We start from the raw sequence: 24,064 nt of genomic DNA, 5'->3' as shown, positions 1-24,064 counted from the left end.
TCTTTTTAGGAAGTCCTGTTAAAAGACCATTACAGTAATCCAGCCTACTGGAGATGAATGCATGGATGAGTTTCTCTTGATCTTTCTGGGAGACTAAACTTTTAATTCTGTTAATGTTTCTGAGCTGGTAAAAAGCTTCTTAGTGACAGCTTTGATGTGGCTGCTGAAAGTCAGGTCTGAGTCTATCAACACTCCAAGGTTACGAACTTGGTCAGCGATTTTAAGAGCCCGAGTCTCCAGGTGTTTACCAATGTTGACCCTCTTCTCTTTGCTACCAAACAGAATAATCTCAGTTTTGTCTTCATTTAATTTTAGAAAATTCTCCTTCATCCAGGTGTTTATTTGCTCCAGACTCTGACACAGTAAGTCTATTGGACTGCAGTCTTCTGGTGACAGAGACACATAAAGTTGGGTATCATCTGCATAACTTTGATAATTAATGCTATAGTTCTGTCATATTTGACCCAAAGGGAGCATATACAAGTTGAACAGAAGAGGCCCAAGGACTGACCCCTGGGGGACTCCACAAGTCATGGCCACTCGCTCAGATTCATAGCTGCCGATCGTAACAAAATAACTCCAGCCTTCTAAATAGGACCTGAACCAGTTAAGGACCGCTCCAGAAAGTCCAACCCAGTTTTCCAGCCTGTGCAACAGGATTCTGTGATCTACAGTATCAAACGCAGCACTGAGATCCAACAGGACTGATACTTGACCAGAATCAGTATTCAACCTAATGTCATTTAACACTTTGACCAGAGCTGTTTCTGTGCTGTGATGAGGTCGGAAGCTGGACTGAAATTTGTCAAGATTTCCACTTTCATTTAAAAAGTCATTAAGCTGGTGAAATACAACTTTCTCAATAATCTTGGAAATAAAAGAGAGGTTAGAGACAGGTCTATCATTGTCCATTATAGAGGCATCTAGAGTCCTTTTCTTTAGGAGTGGCTTAATAGCAGCTATCTTTAGTGACTTGGGAAAAATGCCTGATGCCAGTGAGCTGTTAACTATCAGTAGGAGATCACTTTCTACTGAGGTAAAAACCTCAAAAAGTTGGATGGTATCGTGTCCAGAGTGCATGTTGTTGATTTCAAATGCCAAACTGTTTCTTGTAGGATTTTTAAATCAACCGTTTTAAATTGCGACATAACATCAGAATTATTTCCGGGTTTTAGACACAGACTACTTTTCTTGTGTGACTGTGTGGAATTAATATTTTGCCTAATTGTTTTAATTTTTTGGCTAAAAAAGTTTGCAAATTGGTTGCATTTCTCAGTGGAAAGGAGCTCTGGGCTTATCTGTTTAGGAGGATTTGTAAGTTTTTCAATCATAGCAAATAGAGTGCGAGAATTGTTGACATTCCTGCTAATCTTTTCAGATAAATGCAGCTCTCTGGCCTTGCACAGCTCATTGTTATAGTTACGCAGGCTTTGTTTGTACAGCTCATAGTGTATTTGAAGTTTATTTTTCCGCCATTTTCACTCAGTTTTTCTGCTTTCTCTTTTTAGGCTGGTAACCACAGTGGTGTTTCTCCATGGTGTTTTCTGTTTGATCAAAGTGCTCTTGATTCCTATCGGTGCAACAGCATCCATTATATTCAAGACTTTCAGATTGAAATGATCCAGGAGTCCATCAACGGACATAGTGCTACAATGTGCACATAACATTAAAACTATGAAACTAAAAAGACACATGAAATACGAAAGACATTAAACATTTTAATACATTTAAATAAAATTATTAAAATAAACTGAAATCCGATCAAAATGCCAACATCTCATGTGCTAAAGGCCAGATGGGTTTTAAGAAGAGATTTAAAAACAGATATCTCTAATGTTTAAAGGCAGTTTTTTCCACAGTTTAGCTGCTGCCACCGCAAAGGCCTGGTCCCCTCAGTGCTTCCGGCTAGTCCTGGGCACACTCAGGAGGAGTTGGTCAGCCAACCTGAGAGCCCAGGAAGGTACAATATCTCACAGGAGTACACCCTTCACATTTTTGCTAATATTTCCTTATATCTTTTCATGGAACAACACTATAGAAATTGAACTTTGACATACAGAATATCAAAGTATAGTTTTTATAGTTTGGTGTCCTGTATATCAAAGTTTTATTTCTATAGTGTTGTCCCATGAAAAGATATAATGGAATCTTTGCTTCTGTGAGATACTGTATATGGGGATGGAGGAGCTCATAGAGGTAAAACCGGACAACACCATTTACACACTTAAAAGGAAATAAAAGCAGTTTCAAAGTGCACGGGCAGCCAGTGAAGAGGTGTGATGTGCTCATACTTGCAATGTGTGCACTGTAAATGCACATCAGCCAGAATCAACCTAAATGGATTGATGTGAAATCACAAAGCACAACGGTAAAGCAAAATATCTGTCGATTTAGAGCTGTGGTCCCAATTATCTACAGTAATTAACTAAACATGAGTAAAAAAGTAAACAAGCAAACAGCCGTAGGTGTCCCCAGGATGAGAGGCTAAAGGTTGGGGAGGTTTATGATCAACAATAACAGCATTTTATCTTTAAATCCAAGCCGTTTCTAGAGAGCTGTAACCTAACTGGCACAATTAGCTACGGAGACGCCCCTGCTTTCTGGTTCTTTTACTGTGGTCTGTTAAGTGATCCTCAGACCTATTGATACTTGATGTCTCTTATGTTATACAAAGCGTTTTGACTATATTATTAAGATGTTTTGTCGATGCATTCTCGTATCTAAATAACTCACATGTAATATTTCTCCCACCAGTGTCATTACAGGGTTTCTGTAATTAAAATGTCTATGAATAAAAAAATCTTGTTTTAGGTTTTACATTTTTAAAACTAAACTGTAAGAAAGTCAGACAGAATCAATCCAATTGTTCCCTTCTGAAGAAAATGCCATATTTTACATAAAAAAGAGTCAGTCAGCTCTAAAACCCTTCTCTCTTCTCCTATGTACAATAGAAACAATCCAACAAACCTGCTGACTTCCAGATGCTCCAGTTTTTGTCACTTTCATGTCCATTTTCATTTCCCGTTAGATTTGGCAGGTACCCAGTGAGAGAGTCTGAAACTGTGATCTGAGCCATAAAACTGGTGCTAAATCTGTTTCCTAATAATGCCTCACACCAGCACACACACACACACACACACACATCACTGTCACCATCTGTCCCCTGGGGTCCTCGTCCTCTAGCACTGTCACCTGCCATCTGGCATGGTGGTCCAGGACTCATCTGGCCTGAGCACGGAGGCCAAACACTTTTGCTTTTCTTCTCGAGAGAATAATAAACTTAAGTCTTCGTATCAGATATTTGACATGTAACTGTGCCCCTCTTGCAAATGTGATTCAGAAAGCGTAGCTCTCCTTGTCACGTCACATAAACAGTACATGAATTCAGGCTCAGTAAATAATGCCAAGGTAGGGATTTTTTTCTACATCGAGGAAGTATTTGCAGAAAGAATCTCATCTTTATGATTATCATTTCCAGCATTCCCATTGAAAACAATCAGTCTTGCCATTACTAACAGATGAATCAGACTGTAAATCTTCCAACTGGCAAGAATCTGATGCCACTTGTAAACCACAGTGTTTGTAAAAGCCTCTGAGCAAACAGAATTATGAGCATCGGCGTGGTAGGCCGTGACAAAACGAGGAAAGGACACACAAAATGATGCCAAATATATTTTATTTTATAAAAATAGCTCTATAAATAGAAAAGTGTGCAGTGTGTAAAAGTGGACGGTTAGTGGTGTAAAGTGTGGTGACCAAACCAAGCAGGAGGACAGAGAAACTGGAGACTGCAGCTTTTATAGGTGGATGCAGCGAGGCCAGGTGCTCGGATGAAAGGGAGCTGTCCGTTTGGCACACCACCCTACAAGCAAAGAGCAAATTAATACTCAGGCAAAACCACAGGAGCCGTCACACGGTGCTTTCAGGCACAGACAGGAAACATTGTGACTGAAGAGATTACGTGGTTTTTGCCAGTCGACTCAAACCACAAATTATTGTTTTGTTATTATTGGAATCATTCATAAGCAGTTTTAATTAATCGCATTTCTTTTTTTTCATACTTAATATATAAATCCAGCTAAAAGGAATCATATTCAGGGATAACTGTCAAGAAATCAGTAAAAACAAAACTTTTTTTTAAGTTTGAGCCGGGATACTGCCTGGACAGGCCTCATATAAATAACTTTTATACTTGAAATGATCTGTCTGCAGCAGATCTATCAGATTTAAAAGAGGAGTTTTCTCCAGGAACAGATGCTTTTTTACATTCTGATTGTCAGTAGCCATTCAGATAGTGGTTACTGCACAGCTGGGCGCAGTGGAGGGCAGGGGTGTTTTTAATCAAACAAACTTAATGGCCACAAAGACCAAAGACCAACACCGTCTACTGTGCTACCTCTTTTTGTGTCTCCTTTTGAACCGTTGCCATTTTTGCTAATCTCTGAAACATTGTTGGATCACAGAGGGGAATTCTGAACTGCACTCTAGTGAATGTATTGCCTAATAACTATGCTTATATGAAAGTCTCTTGAGAGTATGTTGGCTGTGACATTTAATGGAGTTTGACACAGATATACCTATTTTAGTTGTAAAAGGTGCATACATTTGGTGTTAGTCTGTGAGTTGCAAAACCACACATGTTCAACACGAATGATGGTTACATGATGCAGCCTTTTTACTGGTAACAGCATTATTGCTCTACAGTATATTGAATCAATTCCAAATACGTTTTTCCTCATCAATCTGTGAAATTGTGAAAGATGATGAAGTCCATTATCAAAAATACCTACATTTCACTATTTTTAAGCAATCCTGGAAAGTGTGTGAACCTTACAACTATGCACTTTTGACTTATTTTGACTTTCACTGCACATAGATGGAGCTGGAGCTCCCGGGGGCTTAGATACAGATCATCGCTTTGGTTTCCAGCCGACACCACATCATTTTGCTTTATAGTAGTGTGTCACACTAACATCTGAATACCAGCAGATTTGGTCATTTTTTATCAAAATTTTTTCAAAGGTTCTTTGCCTATTTGCAGTAATTGAAACATAGGTACAACACATACAATGCAAATGTGAATTATGTTGCATGTGTTCGATTTCCTACTTATACCACATTCAAATCCTTCAAATTGTAAATCAGCACACCAGATCATCAATAAAGATAGCTATAAATCTCTGTAGACCTCTAGATATACCATAAATATCAGTATATAAACACATGCAGTTTTATTTTCGTAACATGCTCTACATATTCATTGACATTTTTAGCTTCTAGTGGTGTCTTTGCCTTCTGTGTCAGTATGATGACAAATTCATATTTAAGCTTCACAGATTTGATTTGATGGCAGTGGTGTTACGTCTGCAACTATAGGGGGGAGCCAAACAGCAAATGAAATTGCCAAATCTCCAGTGTTGCCACTTTGAAGATCAAGCATCCCCTCTGTAGACACAACAGTGGACTGAAAGCAAAATAAACTAAATTTATCTCACATGGACCCACACAGCTGTGGAAACCATGTTGCCCTGCTCTCGCTAAACAGCGCTAATGGCATGCAAAGAGCAATCATCCTCCAGCAGTGAGTGCATACCACCATTAGCTTTGCCCCCTTTAACAGTCTGTCATAGAGCCCTCACCATCCACAGGTGCAGCCATAGACCCTAATTCATTCCCGATCTCCTCTCCATCAGCAAAGAGTAAAACAGCAATAGCAAACATTCTAATAACAGAAGAAGCAGCAGCAGGATGTTTAGATCAGACCTTGCTGCCAATGCTTTTTAAGTGCTGGACAATGATTTTATGAACCACTGTATTATTGTGACACAGGGGAAGACACTCCAGCTTTCATGGGCTTAACCCAATACAGTATGCCTGCAAAATGCACTGCATGTATCATTATTAGCAAAGCAAGTATTCTTATCCCAGCATTTCTGTTATGCATATCTTCAACAGTGTACTCCTATTGGATTTAATCCTTCTCAGTTTTGTTTTTGTGTGTATAATTATCAGGTCTCTTCTATACCTCAGTTAAAATGGACCCAAACAAACAAATAAATCAAGAAAGCCATCATTATATCCACAAACCTCAAAACATAAAGCATCGCCTGCAGTGATTCTGTTCTGCACTGACTGCAACATTGGGAATCATAAAAAACACCAGTAGGGCTTAATATTGCAACAGAAACAGAAAGTATAATAAGTCACACATCTAAATTAATTTATCTCTCTGAATGTGGCCTCATTGTTTACATTTCCTTGTAAACAGATGGTTAACAGTCCCCTATTTGATATGATACACTTAATTGTCTTCATATATAATATATTTAATGACATTATAAGAGGTTTTTCAGATTTTGAGAACTGTAATTGAGAGATGATTTGCTCCATAGAGTCCTCACACCTACTTTTCACCCGTCCTGACTGAACCGCTCTGAGATTTAGTTAGAGGGACAAAGGAATACTTTACTTTCAAGAGTTTGGTTAAAACTGAAATATACTGTAGTATATAAAAATATACTGATTGGAGAGTATAAGTTTACACCTTAAATTGTCTTATGATTATAAAAAGACTTAACAGAATTATACCAGGAATGGTTTTCATTTCAACTTTTACATTTTTTTGTCATCTCTGCACCCAATCCCTCCTCCTCTGAAAGAACCAGAGGATGGACCTTTTGAATTTAGGTGAATAGCATTCAGTGACACACATTTCATTTGAGTGTTAATGGATTCAACAGCTGTCTGCCTCCTGCCCTTTCGTTTGGGTACTGCTTTTGGTTGAAAATTAAGTGTTAAACATTCTTTCGTGCCACCATATCCCAGATCTAGTTTTGATTCCTACATGTTTTGTATGTAATGATCAATAACCAAAGCTGCCAGATGTAGCTGATTAACCATTACAGTGTTTTCTTCTGAGATTACATGGATTAGAGGTAAAATATAAGGTTGGAGAAAGATATTCTTGCTCTCTACCACTATGATCAAATTTATATGACAAGGCTAAATCAGGGATAATGTTTCCGAGCAAAGCCTAAAGCATTCACCCAACATTAACGTGTACTGGCGTAACTTCATTAAAAGTAAATGGCAACACTGGTCTGTTGTTTCTCTCTAGCTAGTTGCTGTTTATGAAATGACTCACAATGGTCTCATTTGAGGGTATTTGCATAGGTAAACATTTCTAAATCAGCTCCCATAAACTTGAGTTTTTTCATAGCAATCATGTAACAAGTCTCAGTAGCCATAAATGTTTCTCATGATGTAAGAGACAATAAGCACAATATCTGATAATCATAGCAGATGAAGAGCACTCCATTATTATTCTGCATACAGCAGCAGTCAAAACTCGGACAGATACTCCAGAGTCCAAGCAGTTCTTGTATCCAGGGGGGCTAGCTGGCAGCAGTGCAGCTGGAAACGCTGTGTTGATAAATTCATAAATAATTCTCTCACTGTTGCTGCCTGCTACAGCTGGGAGGCAGCATGAGCGAAAGAATCCATTGACTTGAAAAGTACGTCATGCAAGGCTGTGGATTTTAGACACGAGGCGTGAATGGATAACACACTCCTCTACCCTCTTTCTCTATATCTTCAAATCAGTTTTCCTCAAGAAGCCATTTCTTTCTCTTTTCTCTCATCTGCGGTCAGTTCTGCCTCGCTGTGTCTTCTTTTCCTTTCATATTAAAGCTCAGGAAGTCTGTCTGAGCTGTGTTCATTAGGATTTTATTTTGTATTTTGCTTCATGTAACCTGATCTTATAATTCATTTATTAATTAATTTATTTAGAAATATAGCTTATACTTTTACTTAAACATCTATTTATGCAACAAATATTTATTTATGTATTTGTATATTTATATGTTTCCACATGTATTTTTATTTCTGTTTTTCTTGATTAGACCTAACCAACATTTTTTTCTGTTCTATTCTATTCTATTCTATTCTATTCTATTCTATTCTATTCTACAGTCATATAGCAGACGCTTTTATCCAAAGCGACTTACCTTTGAGACTAAGAACAACACAAGCATGAATTCAAAAAGATGGGACGTCATAATTACGTGATAGTCAGACCGCTTCGAGTCCAGTTGGACCCAGGTGCTGTCATGTAGTGCTGGAGGCAGTGCATATAATTTTTTATTTTTGATTTTTTTATTTATATTTTTTGAAGTTTTTGTAAGTCATTTTGTTTGAATACAAACATCACGATTTCATCAAACAATATCAACTTGTACACATAAGTGCACACAGCTTCTTCAGTACTTAGTTGAGCCGAAGAGCTGGACAAATCTTTCTAACTCATTCTGTTGAGAAGAGTTAAGCTAAGAGTGGAAATGCTCCTTAAACATCTGAGTATTTAGCTTGCTCTTAAAAGTGGATAAGGCCTCTGCGGATCAGACGGAGTTTGGTAGATCGTTCCACCACCGGGGAACAACAGAGGAGAAGAGTCTAGCTACTGATTTTGCGCCACGTTGTGGTGGGAGCACTAGGCATTTTTCGCTGGATTGAAAGAGTAGATGAGAGCCAGAAAGGCAGTTGCCTGTGGTTTGCCAATGTGAGTGTTTATGTCTCCCATGACAATTAGTGATGTGCCATCATCAGGAATGTCAGAGAGAATCATGTCCATTTCAGAGACAAACTCATCTATACTGTCACCCAGAGGGCGGTAAATGACCAGAATGTATGCAGTGATGGGTGTAGAGACCTTCACTGCGTGATACTCAAGGGATGAGCAGTTAGCAATAGGACGGAGAGAGGCAAAGTTCCACTTTATAGAAACAAGAATGCCCGTTCCACCTCCTCGTCCTGCTGAGCGAGGTGTTTGGGTAAATTTTGCATTGACAGAAAGGGCAGCTGGTGTAGCTGTGTTTTCTGGATGGATCCAGGTTTCAGTCAGGGCTAGGACCTGAATGTCTGAGAGATTTATCAATGAATTGATGAATTCTGTTTTGTTCACTGCAGACTGACAGTTCCAGAGACGAAAGGTAACAGTTTTTAGTTTTTATAGCCTTGTATGCAAACAAATAAAACTGCACTCAATTATGGCTGAATTTTTTTTCTCTTGCTTCTGGCCGATAGTGATGTGCAGATTAATTACTGAAATATCAATACATCTCATTCCAGAAATTTTTATGTGAAAATACCAATATTTTAGTCATTTGGGGGTAAATCTGTAGTTGGGAAGAATCTTTACTGTCAGAATCTCATCTAAATTATTGATAGGAACTACTTTTCCTTTTGCATGTCATAGTCATGTGAAATAAGGCACAGTGTAATGTAAGCAGCGCAGCACAGTCACATGTGAAGCTCACCAGCAACAGTGCACTGTATAATGTGTGTGAGAAGACAAAGATGTATCGTAGCATTACCACAAACCTCCATACACACCTGGGAATCAATCATAAGAGAGACTATGAGATTTTGATGAGGTGATCCAAAAAGGGGGAGAAAAACAGGACAGATGCTGCAAGGGGGAGAAAGCCGTCACTCTTGGAGTCCTTTGATGGTGCAGGGAGGTACTATCAGGTACTATCAGATACTATCTAGGTCTAGAGGGAGAAAATGTGGCACTGATGGTAAATTTGTGATTTACGAAATTTAAACAAACAAGTGTTCGCTTTATTCTTAAAAATAAGACATCTTGTTTTGTTCAAAATGTGCCGAAAGAAATGTGGTTATAAAATGAGTAAAAAAGAAATATCTGCTACAATAAATAGTTGTATGAGTTCTGCTCGGAGTGATATGTGTGTCTCTGAGATCACATCAAACAGGCCTGGATTTAGCCAGGTAAGGATGCTTGCAGAGGCTCTGTGTCATTAAAATATTCAGTACTGGGAAGAAAACAGCCATTGTGGGGTTTTAAAAAAAATAAAAATAAGCTGAAAAATATTTAATAGGTGATGATATAGAAAAAAAATAACCTCAGTCATTTGTTTTGATTTATGGTTAACTGAATATTTAAATATGTAGACAAAGATATGCAACTAGCAACTAGCTCTATAGCAATTATTTATTTAAGTGTGTATTTTACTGGTAATTTAGTTTAAGTTGCAAAGCATTCTATGAAAATGTAAACGATCATTTCCTTTCCTCTTAGTGTCGGCAGCTTTGAAAGAGATTTTCTAAACAAATGAAGGCCTTTGTACAAAGTATCGGTATTTGGTCGGTATTGCCAATGATAGCTGTAATTTAACGCGTTAGTGGACTGGATTAGTAAGAAAATCAGTGGAACACATCACTACTAGCTGAGGTTTCAAGACAGTTCAGCACTTAGTCACAGAAATCTCTATTTCCAATAAGCAGAACAACATCTTCATCACATGTATGTAAATACACAGATTCTGCAACTTTTCCATCTTTTTCTTGCCCACACCTATCTCTTTTCAAGTGTGTGGCTGACATGAAATTGAAAATTAACATTTAGTTTATAATAAAAAATATCAGTTTAACATTCTTATTGTGTTATTTATCATTCAAAGTAGGTCTAAATTTATAGAAAACAGGAAAAGTGAGTAATAAAAGTACCTAGTTCAGTAAACTGGTTAAAGTTGACAGAAAGAAGGAAGACCACTGCAGAAAGAAATCTCATTTCTCATTATTTTCCACCCTGAGGCAGATGGCTACAAAACCAGAAGACCACATTCAGTTTCAATCCTGTTTGCCAGCAACAGGAATTTTGGGCTGTAAGGGACACAAGCTGACCAGATTTTGGCAGCTGAAAGCTGGACAAATACTGTCTGAGGCGGAACAGTTTGACTAAGGATCCAACCTGCCTTGTACACAGTCCAGGACACTGCCTGTGGTTGAGGAGTGTATTCTTGGTACACTTTCTGTCACCTAATACCAATCAGTCATGGTAGAATGCCTGAGTATTGATGCTGACCCTGTGCATCTCCTCATGTTCAAAACCTGAAACAGGATGAGACACCATGGATACAGTCAAATCATCAAAGATTTGTTTTCTTTTCCCTGAGCTGTTTTCTTTGATCTCGTTGAAAAATGGCGTGTGATTAAGGGAACACAGCACGATATGAAAGAAGCCCTGCACAAAGATGTGACCAAGATGTCAATATGGGTAGGAATCTTTTGTTAAAATGATTTTTTTTCCATTTATTAATCAATAATGTCTTTAGGTAATTATCACTGAGGTGTGAGAGCTCTTCTTCCAGCAGGTCCTGGTCAAGATGGCAGCATAAGGCAAAATTTTACACTGTTTAAAAAGAAATTAAGGAGAAAAATTACAGTTATCAATTTCATTTTGCAATTTAAACTTAAAAGCAAAATAGGGCCATGACAGCTGAATCCAATATGTGACTAATCCAACTAAAAAGCATATAAAACAGCTACAGGATTCATTTAGTGGCTCTTAAAAGACCCTTTATGATGCATTTTTGAAGCTCATTCAATGAATAAAGACCAAAGAAAGTGAAAGCTGTTTTTCCCAGCTCAATCCCATTGAAATACAATTTATAATCAACACTTAATTCTCAGATGCTCCTCAACATAAATGCCCTGTTGACATTTTTTAAAATGTTTCATTCAGACACACTGATGGAAGTAGCTGTGAATGTCACACTGATTGTAATCACGGTCAGCAGTCGGCGTTTTTAGAAGTCTGTTGCTTGTCAGATTTCAGCGTCTCCCACCAGCACATGAAACCATATCACAACAAATTTCACAAACAAACATCTTCCCAATAAATTCACATTATAGCAGAACCTTTAGATTAATTAAAATGTTTGTCACTGCTGGCGTCATGTTGGCTGCAGGCAAACAAAATTAGACTCAGATTCACCCAAAGCAACTTGATGTAAAGGCATGTCAGAGCTTTCTCTCATCTCGCTTCATCTTTCCCCTCTTTTCCATCTTTATGTATACCCCACTCATCTCTCCTCCTCCTCTTCCTCCTCCAACTCTTTTGAAAATTATAATGAAGCAGCACTCAGGCTTGGCCCTTTTGTGCACGACTGTTGGCAAATTTATATCCTAATTTTTTTTCTCCTTTCACTCTCAGTCTGTCTCCTTTCCATGTCCCTTCAATGGAAATCTGCAGTGCTTGTTTTTTTTTTTTTTTTCAATTCCTCTCTCTTTTTTGACGGTTCATTGAATTGTCCTTTTAATATGGGTGTCAAGACTTCACATTCGGTTTAAATAAGGAAAACAAAAGAAAGTGAGGAAGCAGTCTTTGCAAGCTGTAACCTTGGTGGGAAAGAAAAGACTAAAGGATGTGAGTCATTCCTCTGAATAGTCCATGTTATAAAAAAAATCATTAATCATCTTTTAACATTATATGGTCTGGTGATTTTAATCTGCTCTAAATAGAAAAGTATGGTAAACTTTTTTTTTTTTTTTTTTAAATAAATAATTAAATCACAATAGAACATGAAAATGATGATAACTTAGCATCCTCATCTAACATCAATTAAAATCCACTTTAATCACTTGAGCTAATATTGAATTGTTTTAATTATCATTATATGTCATTAAAAGCAGCCTGTGGAGTTTTGACCATGACTGGCTCTGTGGAGCTGTTACAGGCTGATGCAGGTGGAACAAACACTCGCAAACCTGAAGCACAATGCTTACAAATGTACTTTTAATAGGACAAATTTTCCTTTGTCAAAGCATAAAAAAATCATAGCAAATATACATAAAAACTCTGGGCAAAATGGTGGAAGAGGAGGTGCATTGTTTAAAAAAAATATCTACCTAACACAGTAAAACTGTTATGACAACCTCTTTATCTGTTTTCCAATAAAAGTTATAAGAAATGAACAAATCATTGTTGCTGACAGTTATGATTCTCTGGCCTGTTCCGTTTGCTTAATAACATCAGAAAATCTAGCTGTATTTGATTTAGTATAGTTTACATTTCCCAACAGTAGTTTTAATCTTCCATCCCAGAGGTTTGACTTACACTATCCTGCTGCCTCCATCCTGTTGTGAAGCGGTGTTCTCACGCCCACACATCACACACTGATGCTCAGTTTGCTGTGTCGATTTTGAATGCAGAAGATATTATGACATGCAAACGTATTTGTCTTCCCCAATGTTTCTGCTAAACCTTTTTTCTTACAACCTGGAATTAAAATGAATTTTGTTTTCTTAATTTAGATAAAATGCCAGCAACCTTGAATATGTAAGATGTTTGCTAGTGTGAAGCAAACAAGACATAATGAAATACAAACAAACAAACAAACAAATAAAAAGTAAACTTAAGTATGCATGATTCAGTTAATAATCTTACAAAGCTGAACTGTCAACCGCTACATGCGGAAGTTAGGAACTTCTAAAGAAACTTAAGACTTGTTTAATTTAATTTGTGACATCTTTGTCTTACAGAATAAAGTCTTGATGAAAGGCAGGGGCTTGGGTTTAGTTTTCTTCCATTAATTTGTCCAGCGGTAGGTGAGAGGCAGGGAACTCCCTGGACAGGTCGCGAGTCTATCGTATTCCTCATAATGGAGAACTTTTTTTTTTTTTTTGTACTTGATCGGTTATAACAATTTTAAACAATTTTGGACATAGAGAAATACATAAAGTTCTGCTGCAAAATAAAACTAATTTTCTTTTTTTTTTTTTTACATATATCTTGTTTCTAATAAATAAAAAGCCTTAATTAACTGAACGAAAACCCTCCAAGAGTAGCAATTTATTTTTTTCCTCTGCCGTGACAGGAAGTGAAGCCTGGTCAACATGGACGAATTACCACTTGTAGTCCATTTTTAGAAATGGATAGCCCATTAGAGAGTAAGTGCAGGTCTCTGCGTGAGCTTTTCTTGGAAACAGGTCCCTGCCTGCTTGGCTGTCTGCTCCTACAATAACAGCATACAGCTATGAATGACATCTGCCTTGCAAATTTATTAGTTGTGACATGAAATAGTTATCATTTTGTCCTATCTTTTCCCTACGTCTCTCTCTCTGCCTCTACTTATGCTCTCAGTGGGATTCCTGGGAAGAAATGTGGAGTCATTATCTTGACTGCAGAGGAGCTCAGTAACTGCAGGGTCAGTACACAAACACGTAAACATGCACACAATCTGAAAGTAGCTAGAATATGATCACCCTACCTCACTTGCAATTTTATTTTTTTTAAATCAGCACTGAGTCTAGTCATCGCTTCCACACAGAAACAAATCCCTACATGACAATACACATGCACATGTTGACAGCTTAGTGTTTTCCCTATCATTATATTAAGGGGGGGAACCCACCCCCCGACAGCAACCCCGCCCTCCCAAGAAGGTCAAGTTAATTTTATCCTCTCCTCTCTATATCAGGCACATGATATTTTGTTAGTCACACCTTTCCACACTTATCTAAATGTGGTTACGATTAACTGTCAGGATGGTTTTCTGCTACCGGCCAATTTTCTTCTCCAGTTGTGCAATTTCCCCTGGCACAGTTATACATTAACAGCAACCAGACAGTCAGACACAGAATTTCCACTATGTTTATGCATGTGCATGTGTGCTTATGCATGATCCAGAGATCATTATGTGAACAGTCTTATCTTAGTGTTTACCATCACTACTCTGGGAGGTTTCGCTCCTAACAAGATCCAGATGCTGTCAATGGCAAGTGTATGTTTCCCATGATGTTTTTCCTCAGGAGAAATTTACTAAAAGGGCTTATTACTTATCTCTCTATCTATATTTTCTTCTTTCTTTCTTTCCTTCCTTCCGTCCTCTCTTTTTCTTGGCATCTCTACATAGAGGCAGGAAAAAACAGCTTCTCATTAACTGCTGTAACTTTTCATACATATGTATGAAGCATTCCCTCCGACTGTATTGCAAACATCCCCTAACAACATGTTTTTTCCTTACTAATAAAACATGTAATTTTTTTATAAAACAATGGATAGCCTTGACTGTAATCTATGCGTCTCCCATGAAAGCGATCCAAACCACTGCTGCTTTGGTTTCTGCACTCCACATTTGCATCATCATTATGCATGAATGTTTTTCATTGCAATTACTTTGCATTCAGAGTGACTATAAATTTTAAAACTGTTGCTCAAAGGTCCTCCAACACCTTGTCCTTTGTTGCCAACAAATGGGTTACTAAGGAGAAGAAGTTGCAGACTTTAAAATGAAATTGCATCAGAATCATTATTTTGAAAAGTGCTTGTCTTTTCTGACAGGATATCGCTACCATGCAGCTGTGTGCCAACAAGCTGGATAAGAAAGACTTCTTTGGAAAGTCTGACCCCTTCCTGGTTTTCTACCGCAGTAACGAGGATGGAACGTGAGTGTGGGTAGTTGATGTAGGTTTAAATGTTCGCCTGTGACTTCAGTATTATTCAGCTGTTAAATCATAGAATTCCAGCAGTTGATGCACAAACTGTAGATCTGAAGCCTGGTTTTTGCAGCTTAATACTACAAATTGTTAAAACGCGGCAGAAAATGTCTTTTCTGTATTTTTTCAGGTTATTTTCTGTATTTTTTTAAATGCCTGGAAATACCAATAAGATTATAGAAAAGTGCAAATTCACATGTCTGATGTAACATAAAGAATATCTAACTATGAGAATACATTTCTATTTACTTTAAAGGAAAAAAATGTTTTATTTCACATTAAATGAAGATTAGAATACAATTTCTAAATGATCATATTTTCAATAAAATGTAATTTTAAAAGGAAATAGTTGATACTAAGTTTTATACTGTTAATATACTGTTATTGTACTGGTAATTTATCTATACTGTTAATTTATGTTATATTAAATTAAGTGTACATATTTATACAGATGGTCTCAGCCTGGAGGTTAAAGAAGTGAATTTGGGGCTTCAGGACTCAGATTCAAGTCCCCAGACCTAATCCCTAATTGCTCCCAGGGCACCAGAATGCCTGACATCCCCCTGCTCTTAGGGGATAATTCCATATTTAAGGGTTAAAAAAAACTGCATACTGAGTATATACAAGAATTTTACAATTTTATGTCTGCAGCTGTGCAGTAAAATGGTTTATCTACACAGTCTGTGTTTTATTTTCCCTGCAAACTAATATCATAATTTTGCTTGTTTTTAATAATTTTGTTATAAACAGCATTTATGTGTTTTCAAACCAAATTGTATTTATGTTTGCTGCTACTAAAGGAAATTCATATCATAGATGCTGTTTCACGTAGGATTTATAAACAACTGGCCATATATAAATGACGAGACAAGCAAACATGTTTTCTAAATTTAAATAAAAACCCTAACTACTGGCCAAAAAAACATGAAACTAACTAAATAAGAAAATAAGTCGTTTTTTTACCTCTGCTGTTTGAACTTCACATCCATGTGAAAACTTTGTTGTTCTTTGGAATTAAGCAGTCCACACGCTACACTGCTTCTGTTTTCATTTCATGTTCTAATGACAAACTTTTAGCATGTGTGATTTGTCTCTATAACCCCATGACTTCAGTGGCTCTTTGCTCTGGACCAGGACAGAGTGGACACAACTGTAGCACCAATTTTCCTGTCTCAGAGCCAGTGCTTTGGGTGGTCAAAAAGACAATAGCATAAAGAACTTTAATAGTTTAAAAGAGAAACTTAAGAGGGGTTGCTATAAACATTAGCAACTTGATAGCAAAATGGTAGCATTTTATCAAAGATTGCTATTAGGCCATTCAGGGATATTTTCTAGATATAATTTTATACAGTGTGTGTGTGTTAAAGAGCAGCATGAATCCACTGTCATTATTACAAAAAGAAAGAAAGAAAGAAAAAAAATCATCAGTAATACAAAACCGCACTATGAGCAATGCTAGCTTAGCCATGAGCATGTACAGTAAAATATGTACGCATCCTCATCTTGATGGTGATTGAAAGCTTTATGCCCAAAATTCATGAACACAACCAGTGCATCGTTTATTACAAACTGTGTAATAGCGGCTTGTTTTGGCTGTGGGGATTGCAGGATCAGGCTGTTGCTCATAACCCTCAGCTATTATTCCAAAGTGCAGTCATCACTCAAAGATAATGGTGATAGAAGCAGACCCATTGGTGCTGTGTGGTATAAGCAAGTGCAACAGAAAAGTTGGATGCAGTTGAAATGGAAGATCACTCTGTTAGCATTACGCTGGAAAAACAGTGGCTTTTACATTCAGATATTCATCCAGTGATACTTGTTTCTTTATGAAGCAACTTATTAAAGATATAAAACAGCTATAAGATTGATGTAACAACCTGGTGCAGACAGCATTTGGCAGAACTGCAGAGGAGTATCAGGGAGGTGGGATTATTTTTACAGCTATGATGTATAATAGAAATGTTTATTCCCTTTGGAGGCCTCACATCTGGTATTTTGCTGGCAGGTTCACCATCTGCCACAAGACAGAAGTGATCAAGAATACACTGAACCCAGTGTGGCAGTCCTTCACCATCCCTGTTAGAGCTCTCTGCAACGGCGACTATGACAGGTCAGGAAAGATCTTCCACAACCTCATTATGTGATATTGTGGTGATTTCAATTCAGACAACCATTGTTAAACTCTTGCATAAATACTAATAGGTTGGCCAATTTTGGCCAAACAACCATGTAAAGGTAAGCTTCCCAGTGGATGACATCCTGGTTACTGGGGTGGTCAGAATAATGCCAGCAGTCGGTCGTGGTGTCTCAGGGACCAGCACTGGTGTTATTGAGACTGACTCAGTTCTCACACAGCGCTGTGTTAAACAGTCTAAACTAGGCTGGACCATGCCCAGGCTCAGGTGTGCATACACATACAGACATGCATCATGCTATTCTAGTAGGAATTGGAAATACTACCCTCTTCTTACAATTTCACTGCTTTTAGACACTCATATCGTGTCTTATATTCAATCTTTGTCAGACGCTTCATGTCAGCCTTTTGAAAGCTAATCAATACCTCATTGCATCTGGCGTTAAAAAAAAAAATGAACATTGCTTTTTATCTGAGGGATGAAAACTGAAAGAACAGATATCAATTTACCTTGTTTGTGCAATCCCAGTTTGAAGTAACACCAAAACAAGTAATGCTTGACTTGAATCAGCTTACATGCAGCATACAGTGTCAGATCATGTTCAAGGAGAAACAGGATCAGAGCTGCAGTCTGAGAGTAAAGACAGCTGACACGAGCTGGTGCACACAGACAGAGCAACCATGCATCCAAATAACACTTTTTGCTGTTTTTATCCACTTGAACCTCTATGCTAAAAAAAGCTAACCATTAACCTCTTAGCTCTAACTGAGGAAGAGAGATTTTTTGAAGGCTAGCTCCTCACATTAAACTACACATTGCTCTTTCTAAGAACAAAATTAACTTTACCCCATGCCTGCAGCTCTTAGAAATAAAGCAGGTCTATTGAGGACATTTGCCTAGAAAACATGTCAATAATAATGTATACTGTGGTGTTCAAAAGCCTGTGAAATTTTGAAATATTTTCTATTTCTGCACACAGAGCCAGCTCTAGACTTCAGTGGGCCCTAAGCAGAATAAGTTTTGGGGGCCCTACCCCTTCATACCATAAACAAAATACCATATGCACACAATTTAGTTATTGCACAATCACTTAACTTAGTTAAACAGATACTGTATAATCTACCATGTGGCAGTAGCACCAGTAACTAAAGGAGATCTGTTTGTGTGGAGCGTGCAACAATGAATAAAATATAAACTAAATACATTGAGAAATATAATGTAACTTTTAAAGTTAAAGTTATATTTTAAAAATAAACATTTTCTCTGAACAATTATTTATTAACTGTTAATCCACTAGTCTGACTTTTTCTTTAAATGGACATATATATAATATTTATAATGGCTAATATACTGTATATTAAATAAATAATTATTCATTTGACTTTATCCTAAATTGCAGACATGAATCAATCATGACATGATGTCCCACACCAGATCAGTCTCAGGAGATGATGGGGGTGAAGAACTGGGACACTGACATTCTAGTCTTCTGTGTTCTTACGTGCTTCCAGTGTTGCTCTCCTGATGCATGATGTCTGATGTCAGACAGTCCACCGCGCGCCACTGAAAACACGCGCTGACACATTTTACAATTTGCGTTGCAAACATCTCCACTGATGCTGTCCAGCCAAGGATGAAAGTGTTTTCGCTTGTGAGGACGTGGTGGAGTATCGGGTGCAGAGAACGTTTTAAAAAGGTGCAGGCGTTGGCCAGTAAAAAATAGCACCAGTATGTGGCGTCTGTTTCTAGGCAACCGTGACCGCAACACATGCAGGCAGCAAGGAGGGGGGTCCTGCCTAGATCCTGCCACAACAATTTTGCTGGACTGAGTATTTCCTGTATTTTATTTAGTCCATAGTGGTAAAATTTAGTGATGCGTGTATGACAGACATGTATTGTTGGACATTTATGAAAATACGAAACAAATTGTGTTCGATACGGACCCTCCCCATTGAACCAATAAAATGTTGGGCACCCGTAGGTTTCTGAAGAATAAAAGTGAAGCTTGTTCGGCGGTTCTTACCATCGCCATCTTGGCAGCGTCACGCTTGCTGTCGCTCGAAAACATGGCGGAGCTGAGATCAATGAAAATATTGTTAGGGAATTGTTTGGAAACCAAACTGAAATGGTATTAGCATCCAGCATGAATGCGATATATGCATAGACCTGTTTTTTTTTTTTTTTTTTTTTTTCATGCTGCTTTGGGAGAGGATGCGCCTGATTTTGCTAAAGTTCTGCAAATGAAAGATGACCTCTCTAACTCTATTTAATATGTGATTAGAAAAACATCCTGTAAAAAAAAAAGACTCACTGGAAGTCTAGAGTACATTTACAATGTGACGTTGGTTTTATGGTTAATGTGTTAGGATTAAAGCTTCTCTACTAGTGTGGTACGGGTTTTGACTAACCTGAAACGTTTTAACCCAAACAAGTGCCATTCCCGTCACACAGCCCAGAAACATACAGCATACATGGCTCTTCGTATGGAACCACAATTACGTCCATGGTAATGCATGCAAACCTGACATCTTTTATTCATTTTTCTCTCCTACATACGAAATTGATCGTTCCCACTGGCTGGAAACTAATGTGAGCATAGAGTTCACATAATAACCTGTTCCTACTGTGCCAACAGTCTTTTTCTGTGGGACATTATTTATTCAGTGAATGTGTAATTATTCTGTGTGCTCCTGTTGCGATGGAGGGAAAAGATTTTTTTCTTTTAAAAACAGAACTCGCTGTTGTTTTTGTTGACAGGAGAAAATTTGTCAAAAGCAGACTCAGACATAAGATACTCTGTCTTTTTTTCAGGACTGTGAAGGTAGACGTCTATGATTGGGATCGAGATGGAAGGTAAAAGCATCTGAGGATATTCACTCACTACAGCTCTATGATTCACACCAATACCTCCAAAATGTCAAAACGAAATTAAATACCGTGTGTACATTCTGTGGGTGAGACTTTGAAGACTGTGAAAAGAGTGTTATTTTGCAAAAAGTTATTACAGCAAGAAGAGAGACTGGGCAGATACCAGGAGACTGATAGGAACAGAGATTGAAAAAGATGTATACATGGAGAGAAAATCATGAAATTTGTGCTCATGCCTGTCTGTCTGTGTGGGTGTTACTTTTTGTCTGTAGACACGACTTCATTGGAGAGTTCACAACCAGCTACAGAGAGCTGTCACGAGGGCAAAACCAGTTCAATGTCTATGAGGTGAGATACAACATGTTTCTTACAGTTTTGTTGCTGTTAACATTCTATGTAATTAAGCTTTTGAGGTTCTTCCTGCAGACCCTTCAAAGGCTGTAAAAGTTTTGCCATACCTGTACTGGATTAAATTATGTCGTCTAATCTGAAGGAAAGAAATTGACTTTGTAAAAACAGCAGCTCTAAAATAAGTAGGAGAAATATTCCAAAGATGTTATTCTCACTGCTCCAACAAAATCAACTCAGTGATTTTTCTGAGCAGTTTTTCAAAGCAAGATGATCCCCATCCTGAAATTTCAAGTTTTTTCTCAACGAAATTACATTATAGTTAGAATTCTGGTGCAGATGCAGGAACCAGATGTTGCCCATCTGAGACGGTCGCGGCTCGTCTGCTGCAACACAGACTGACCATTAATATAAAATGCTTTGAAAACGTGTCCATATTTGCTGGAACCAATTACAGTTGAAAAAGTTTTCATGTAAGAGCACAGAAAAACATGTCTGTGTATTCTACTCTTTAATAGTTTTCTGTCTGACAAATCTAATTATGGAACATTATCCATGGGGAAAATAACTTAATAACTCCAAAATAATCCTCAGTCATCAAATAACCCAAAGTACAATGGCCGATTACAGGGTTGTGCTTGTGCTGCAGAAGCTACTGATGATATGAATTTAACAGCTAAATCTCCTCGTCATCAGTCCGCACACGTCTCCTTTTAACTTCAGTTCTCCACCATAGCACAAGTTCATATGCATTCCAGCCACCAGTCCAGTGTACTCAATGCAGTAATGTAAGGTTGCAGAGAAGGGTGGCAGCTATTAGGGGAGAGGCATGGTAATCCCTGGACACACACTCCTTCTTAGGGAGAATTTAGAAATGTCTGTCAAGCTAGATTGTGGGAGGATGCTGGAGTAACTGCAGAGAAGCCACAGTTGAAGCTTGAACCAGAAACTTCCCGCTGTGAGGCGACGGTGCTAACCACCACACCATAACTCAAACCTGTACGCTTAATGGCCTCTTCTGTTTTTGGCGTGTTTGTGCAGCAGCATTACAGTACTATTTGAAGGTCTGGCATTAATATTATAGCGTTTTTACCGGTTTTGTGTGGATGCACACTTTTCTTGAAATGGTTCCATCTTCATAGGAAAGTTTCTTTTTTCTTTTTTTTATTAATACAATTGGTTGTTGTAGATGTAGACTTAGTAAAAAAAAAGAAATAAACAACGGCACAGGTGTGTTTATCTCGTTCAGTGCTTGTAAAGCACATCCTTATCATAAATGTATTATTCAGCTGTAATATAATAAAAAATATTAATGAATAAATATTTATTTTTAGTTCTGTGGCCGCTGCAGCACATTGTACTATGGGATACATTAGGCAATGTAGACTGCTTGGATGCCTACTGAATGCTTATTCTAAACCAGTACACCATCTGAGTACTCTCATGCAATTTACATGCTGAATTCTTCATGTCACAGTTTGAACAAATCAGTGTGTACTACTGGTAAAATAAGCAGTTTCAGAAACATTGTTGGTGTTTCCAGGAGCCTCGTCCTCATCTTCAGAGCTTTGTGTGGTTAGGGTCCTACTTATGTAAAAGTTATACTGAAGCCTTGTATTAGCAGCAGGGCTGTGATCCCCTGATCAGAGGTGCTTAGTTGTTCCTCGATCTCACCTCGAGCAGATTGTTCCATCTAAACTTTGCTACCCTCTGGACCTCAGATCTGCAAACAGATCTGTTAGGGCTTGTTAAAAACCAACTAAAGACCCATTTGTTTAAACTGGTTTGGGTTAATTGTATTTCATTTTACTTGTTGGATTGTTTTTATGTCAGCTGTCTTGTTTTTATGTGTTTATCTTTAATTATTTGGGTTTATTTTTACAATTAAGTTAAGAAACCGTGTTGTTTTCATCTCATTGTTTCAGACAGGACAGAAAAATAAAAGAAATGTGGTGTAGATGTAAAATAAAAGATGTAAAACAATAGTCTTCTTTTCTGCTTCTAGTAACACCACAGTTAAAGAACTCTCTAAGCAGTTGATGCAATATGTTTAAACAAATGTTTTATCTCCCATTTTAATGCTAGGTTGTGCTGGTGGTGGTTGTCTAGGGGACAGTTTCCTCATTGAAGTGGTTTCCATTGTTTCTTATTTCATGTTCAGCTGCAATTTTCTTTTGCTTTCATTTGATGTTAAGGCAAGAAAATCATAATTTCCCTTTAAATAGACCATTCACATATCAAAGAAACATCAATTCAGTTTATTTATGTAACTCTGATTCACAACAAATATCATCTTTGGGCACTTTACAGTAAACAGTAAACAACTAAAAGCAGTCCAGCTCAGTTCTCAAGATTTGTGACAGATGGAGCAAAAGCCATGTGCAGACATGAAAGAAACTGTGATTGAAATACATTTTACTTTGCTAAATATAATGAACGAACTGCATATTTCATCTCCATCAGCACAACTGTAATGAATTTTGCTGCTTTATTTTACATATTAATGGTTAATATTCAAACAGAAAGTATCTCTGCATCAACACATCACCATTACATACAAAAAAAAAAATCACAATTATTTTTATCTCTGTTTCATGATGTTTTGCCTCACAACTAAATCACAATGTGACTGAAAAAAAAGATGAAAGCTAATCATTTATTCAAAAGAGCTTGTCATCTATTTCACCGGGAAAAACAAAATATTCATCCACATGCCAAGCCACTAGCTATTAAACTCTTGAAATGTTAACTCCATTAAAGGCTGCAGCTCATTAAACTCTGATCAACGGGGAAGTGCTCGGGTCTAAGCAAACACGCTATTAAGACTGCAGCAAATGAATGAAGAAATGATCAAATTCTAATGATATTTCAAAGGAGAGAAGAAAATTTACCAACAATGTTTATTGGACAGAAGGGAGATGGATGGATGATCTGGCCTTCACAGGCAACACTCAAATTAACTTCATATCACTTTCAGCTTATTGCCTGTTGTTGTTCTTCTGAATTATTCATGTTCTTATTAAATATCTTTTCAAGTGGTTTTTACAAGTGTCCTCTCAATCCCTAATTTACTTGTTTCCTTCATCTGCAGGTTTTAAATCCCAAGAAGAAAGGCAAGAAGAAGAAATACATCAATTCTGGGACTGTAAGTGCATCAGCACGACCTGCATCTGCTCCTCTTCGTTGCTATTTTATGTCATTTTAAAAATTGGTATCATCACCTCCTGCTCTTCTTCTCCCTCACTGGCGGCAGTTTGTATTTTTCCTCCCTTCCTTCCTGGTCCCTCTCACCGTTCACTGGTGTGTCTGTGTGTCTGTGTTTGTGTTTGCCAGGTAACTCTATTGTCCTTCAAAGTGGAGTCTGAGTATACCTTTGTGGATTTCATTCGAGGAGGGTGAGTAGCATAACAATT

General features: G+C 37.6%; 1 protein-coding gene across 2 annotated transcripts in view; it reads left to right on the top strand.

Moving 5' to 3' along the window:
- Positions 1 to 24,064, top strand: part of cpne9 (copine family member IX) — a 157,331-nt gene that overhangs the window by 56,366 nt on the left and 76,901 nt on the right. For both annotated transcript variants that reach the window (XM_042003185.1, XM_042003183.1), the window contains exons 7-13: positions 13,946 to 14,009; positions 15,146 to 15,249; positions 17,306 to 17,410; positions 20,247 to 20,288; positions 20,576 to 20,651; positions 23,743 to 23,796; positions 23,985 to 24,046. In XM_042003185.1, coding sequence (XP_041859119.1) covers positions 13,946 to 14,009; positions 15,146 to 15,249; positions 17,306 to 17,410; positions 20,247 to 20,288; positions 20,576 to 20,651; positions 23,743 to 23,796; positions 23,985 to 24,046 — 507 coding nt within the window. The remainder of the gene's footprint in view (positions 1 to 13,945; positions 14,010 to 15,145; positions 15,250 to 17,305; positions 17,411 to 20,246; positions 20,289 to 20,575; positions 20,652 to 23,742; positions 23,797 to 23,984; positions 24,047 to 24,064) is intronic.

The sequence above is a fragment of the Melanotaenia boesemani genome, chromosome 13 (assembly GCF_017639745.1).
Source record: "Melanotaenia boesemani isolate fMelBoe1 chromosome 13, fMelBoe1.pri, whole genome shotgun sequence".
In the NCBI taxonomy this organism is placed as follows: Eukaryota; Metazoa; Chordata; class Actinopteri; order Atheriniformes; family Melanotaeniidae; genus Melanotaenia; species Melanotaenia boesemani.
Note: the sequence above shows the minus strand (reverse complement) of the source record. Positions and strands in the feature narration are given on the sequence as shown.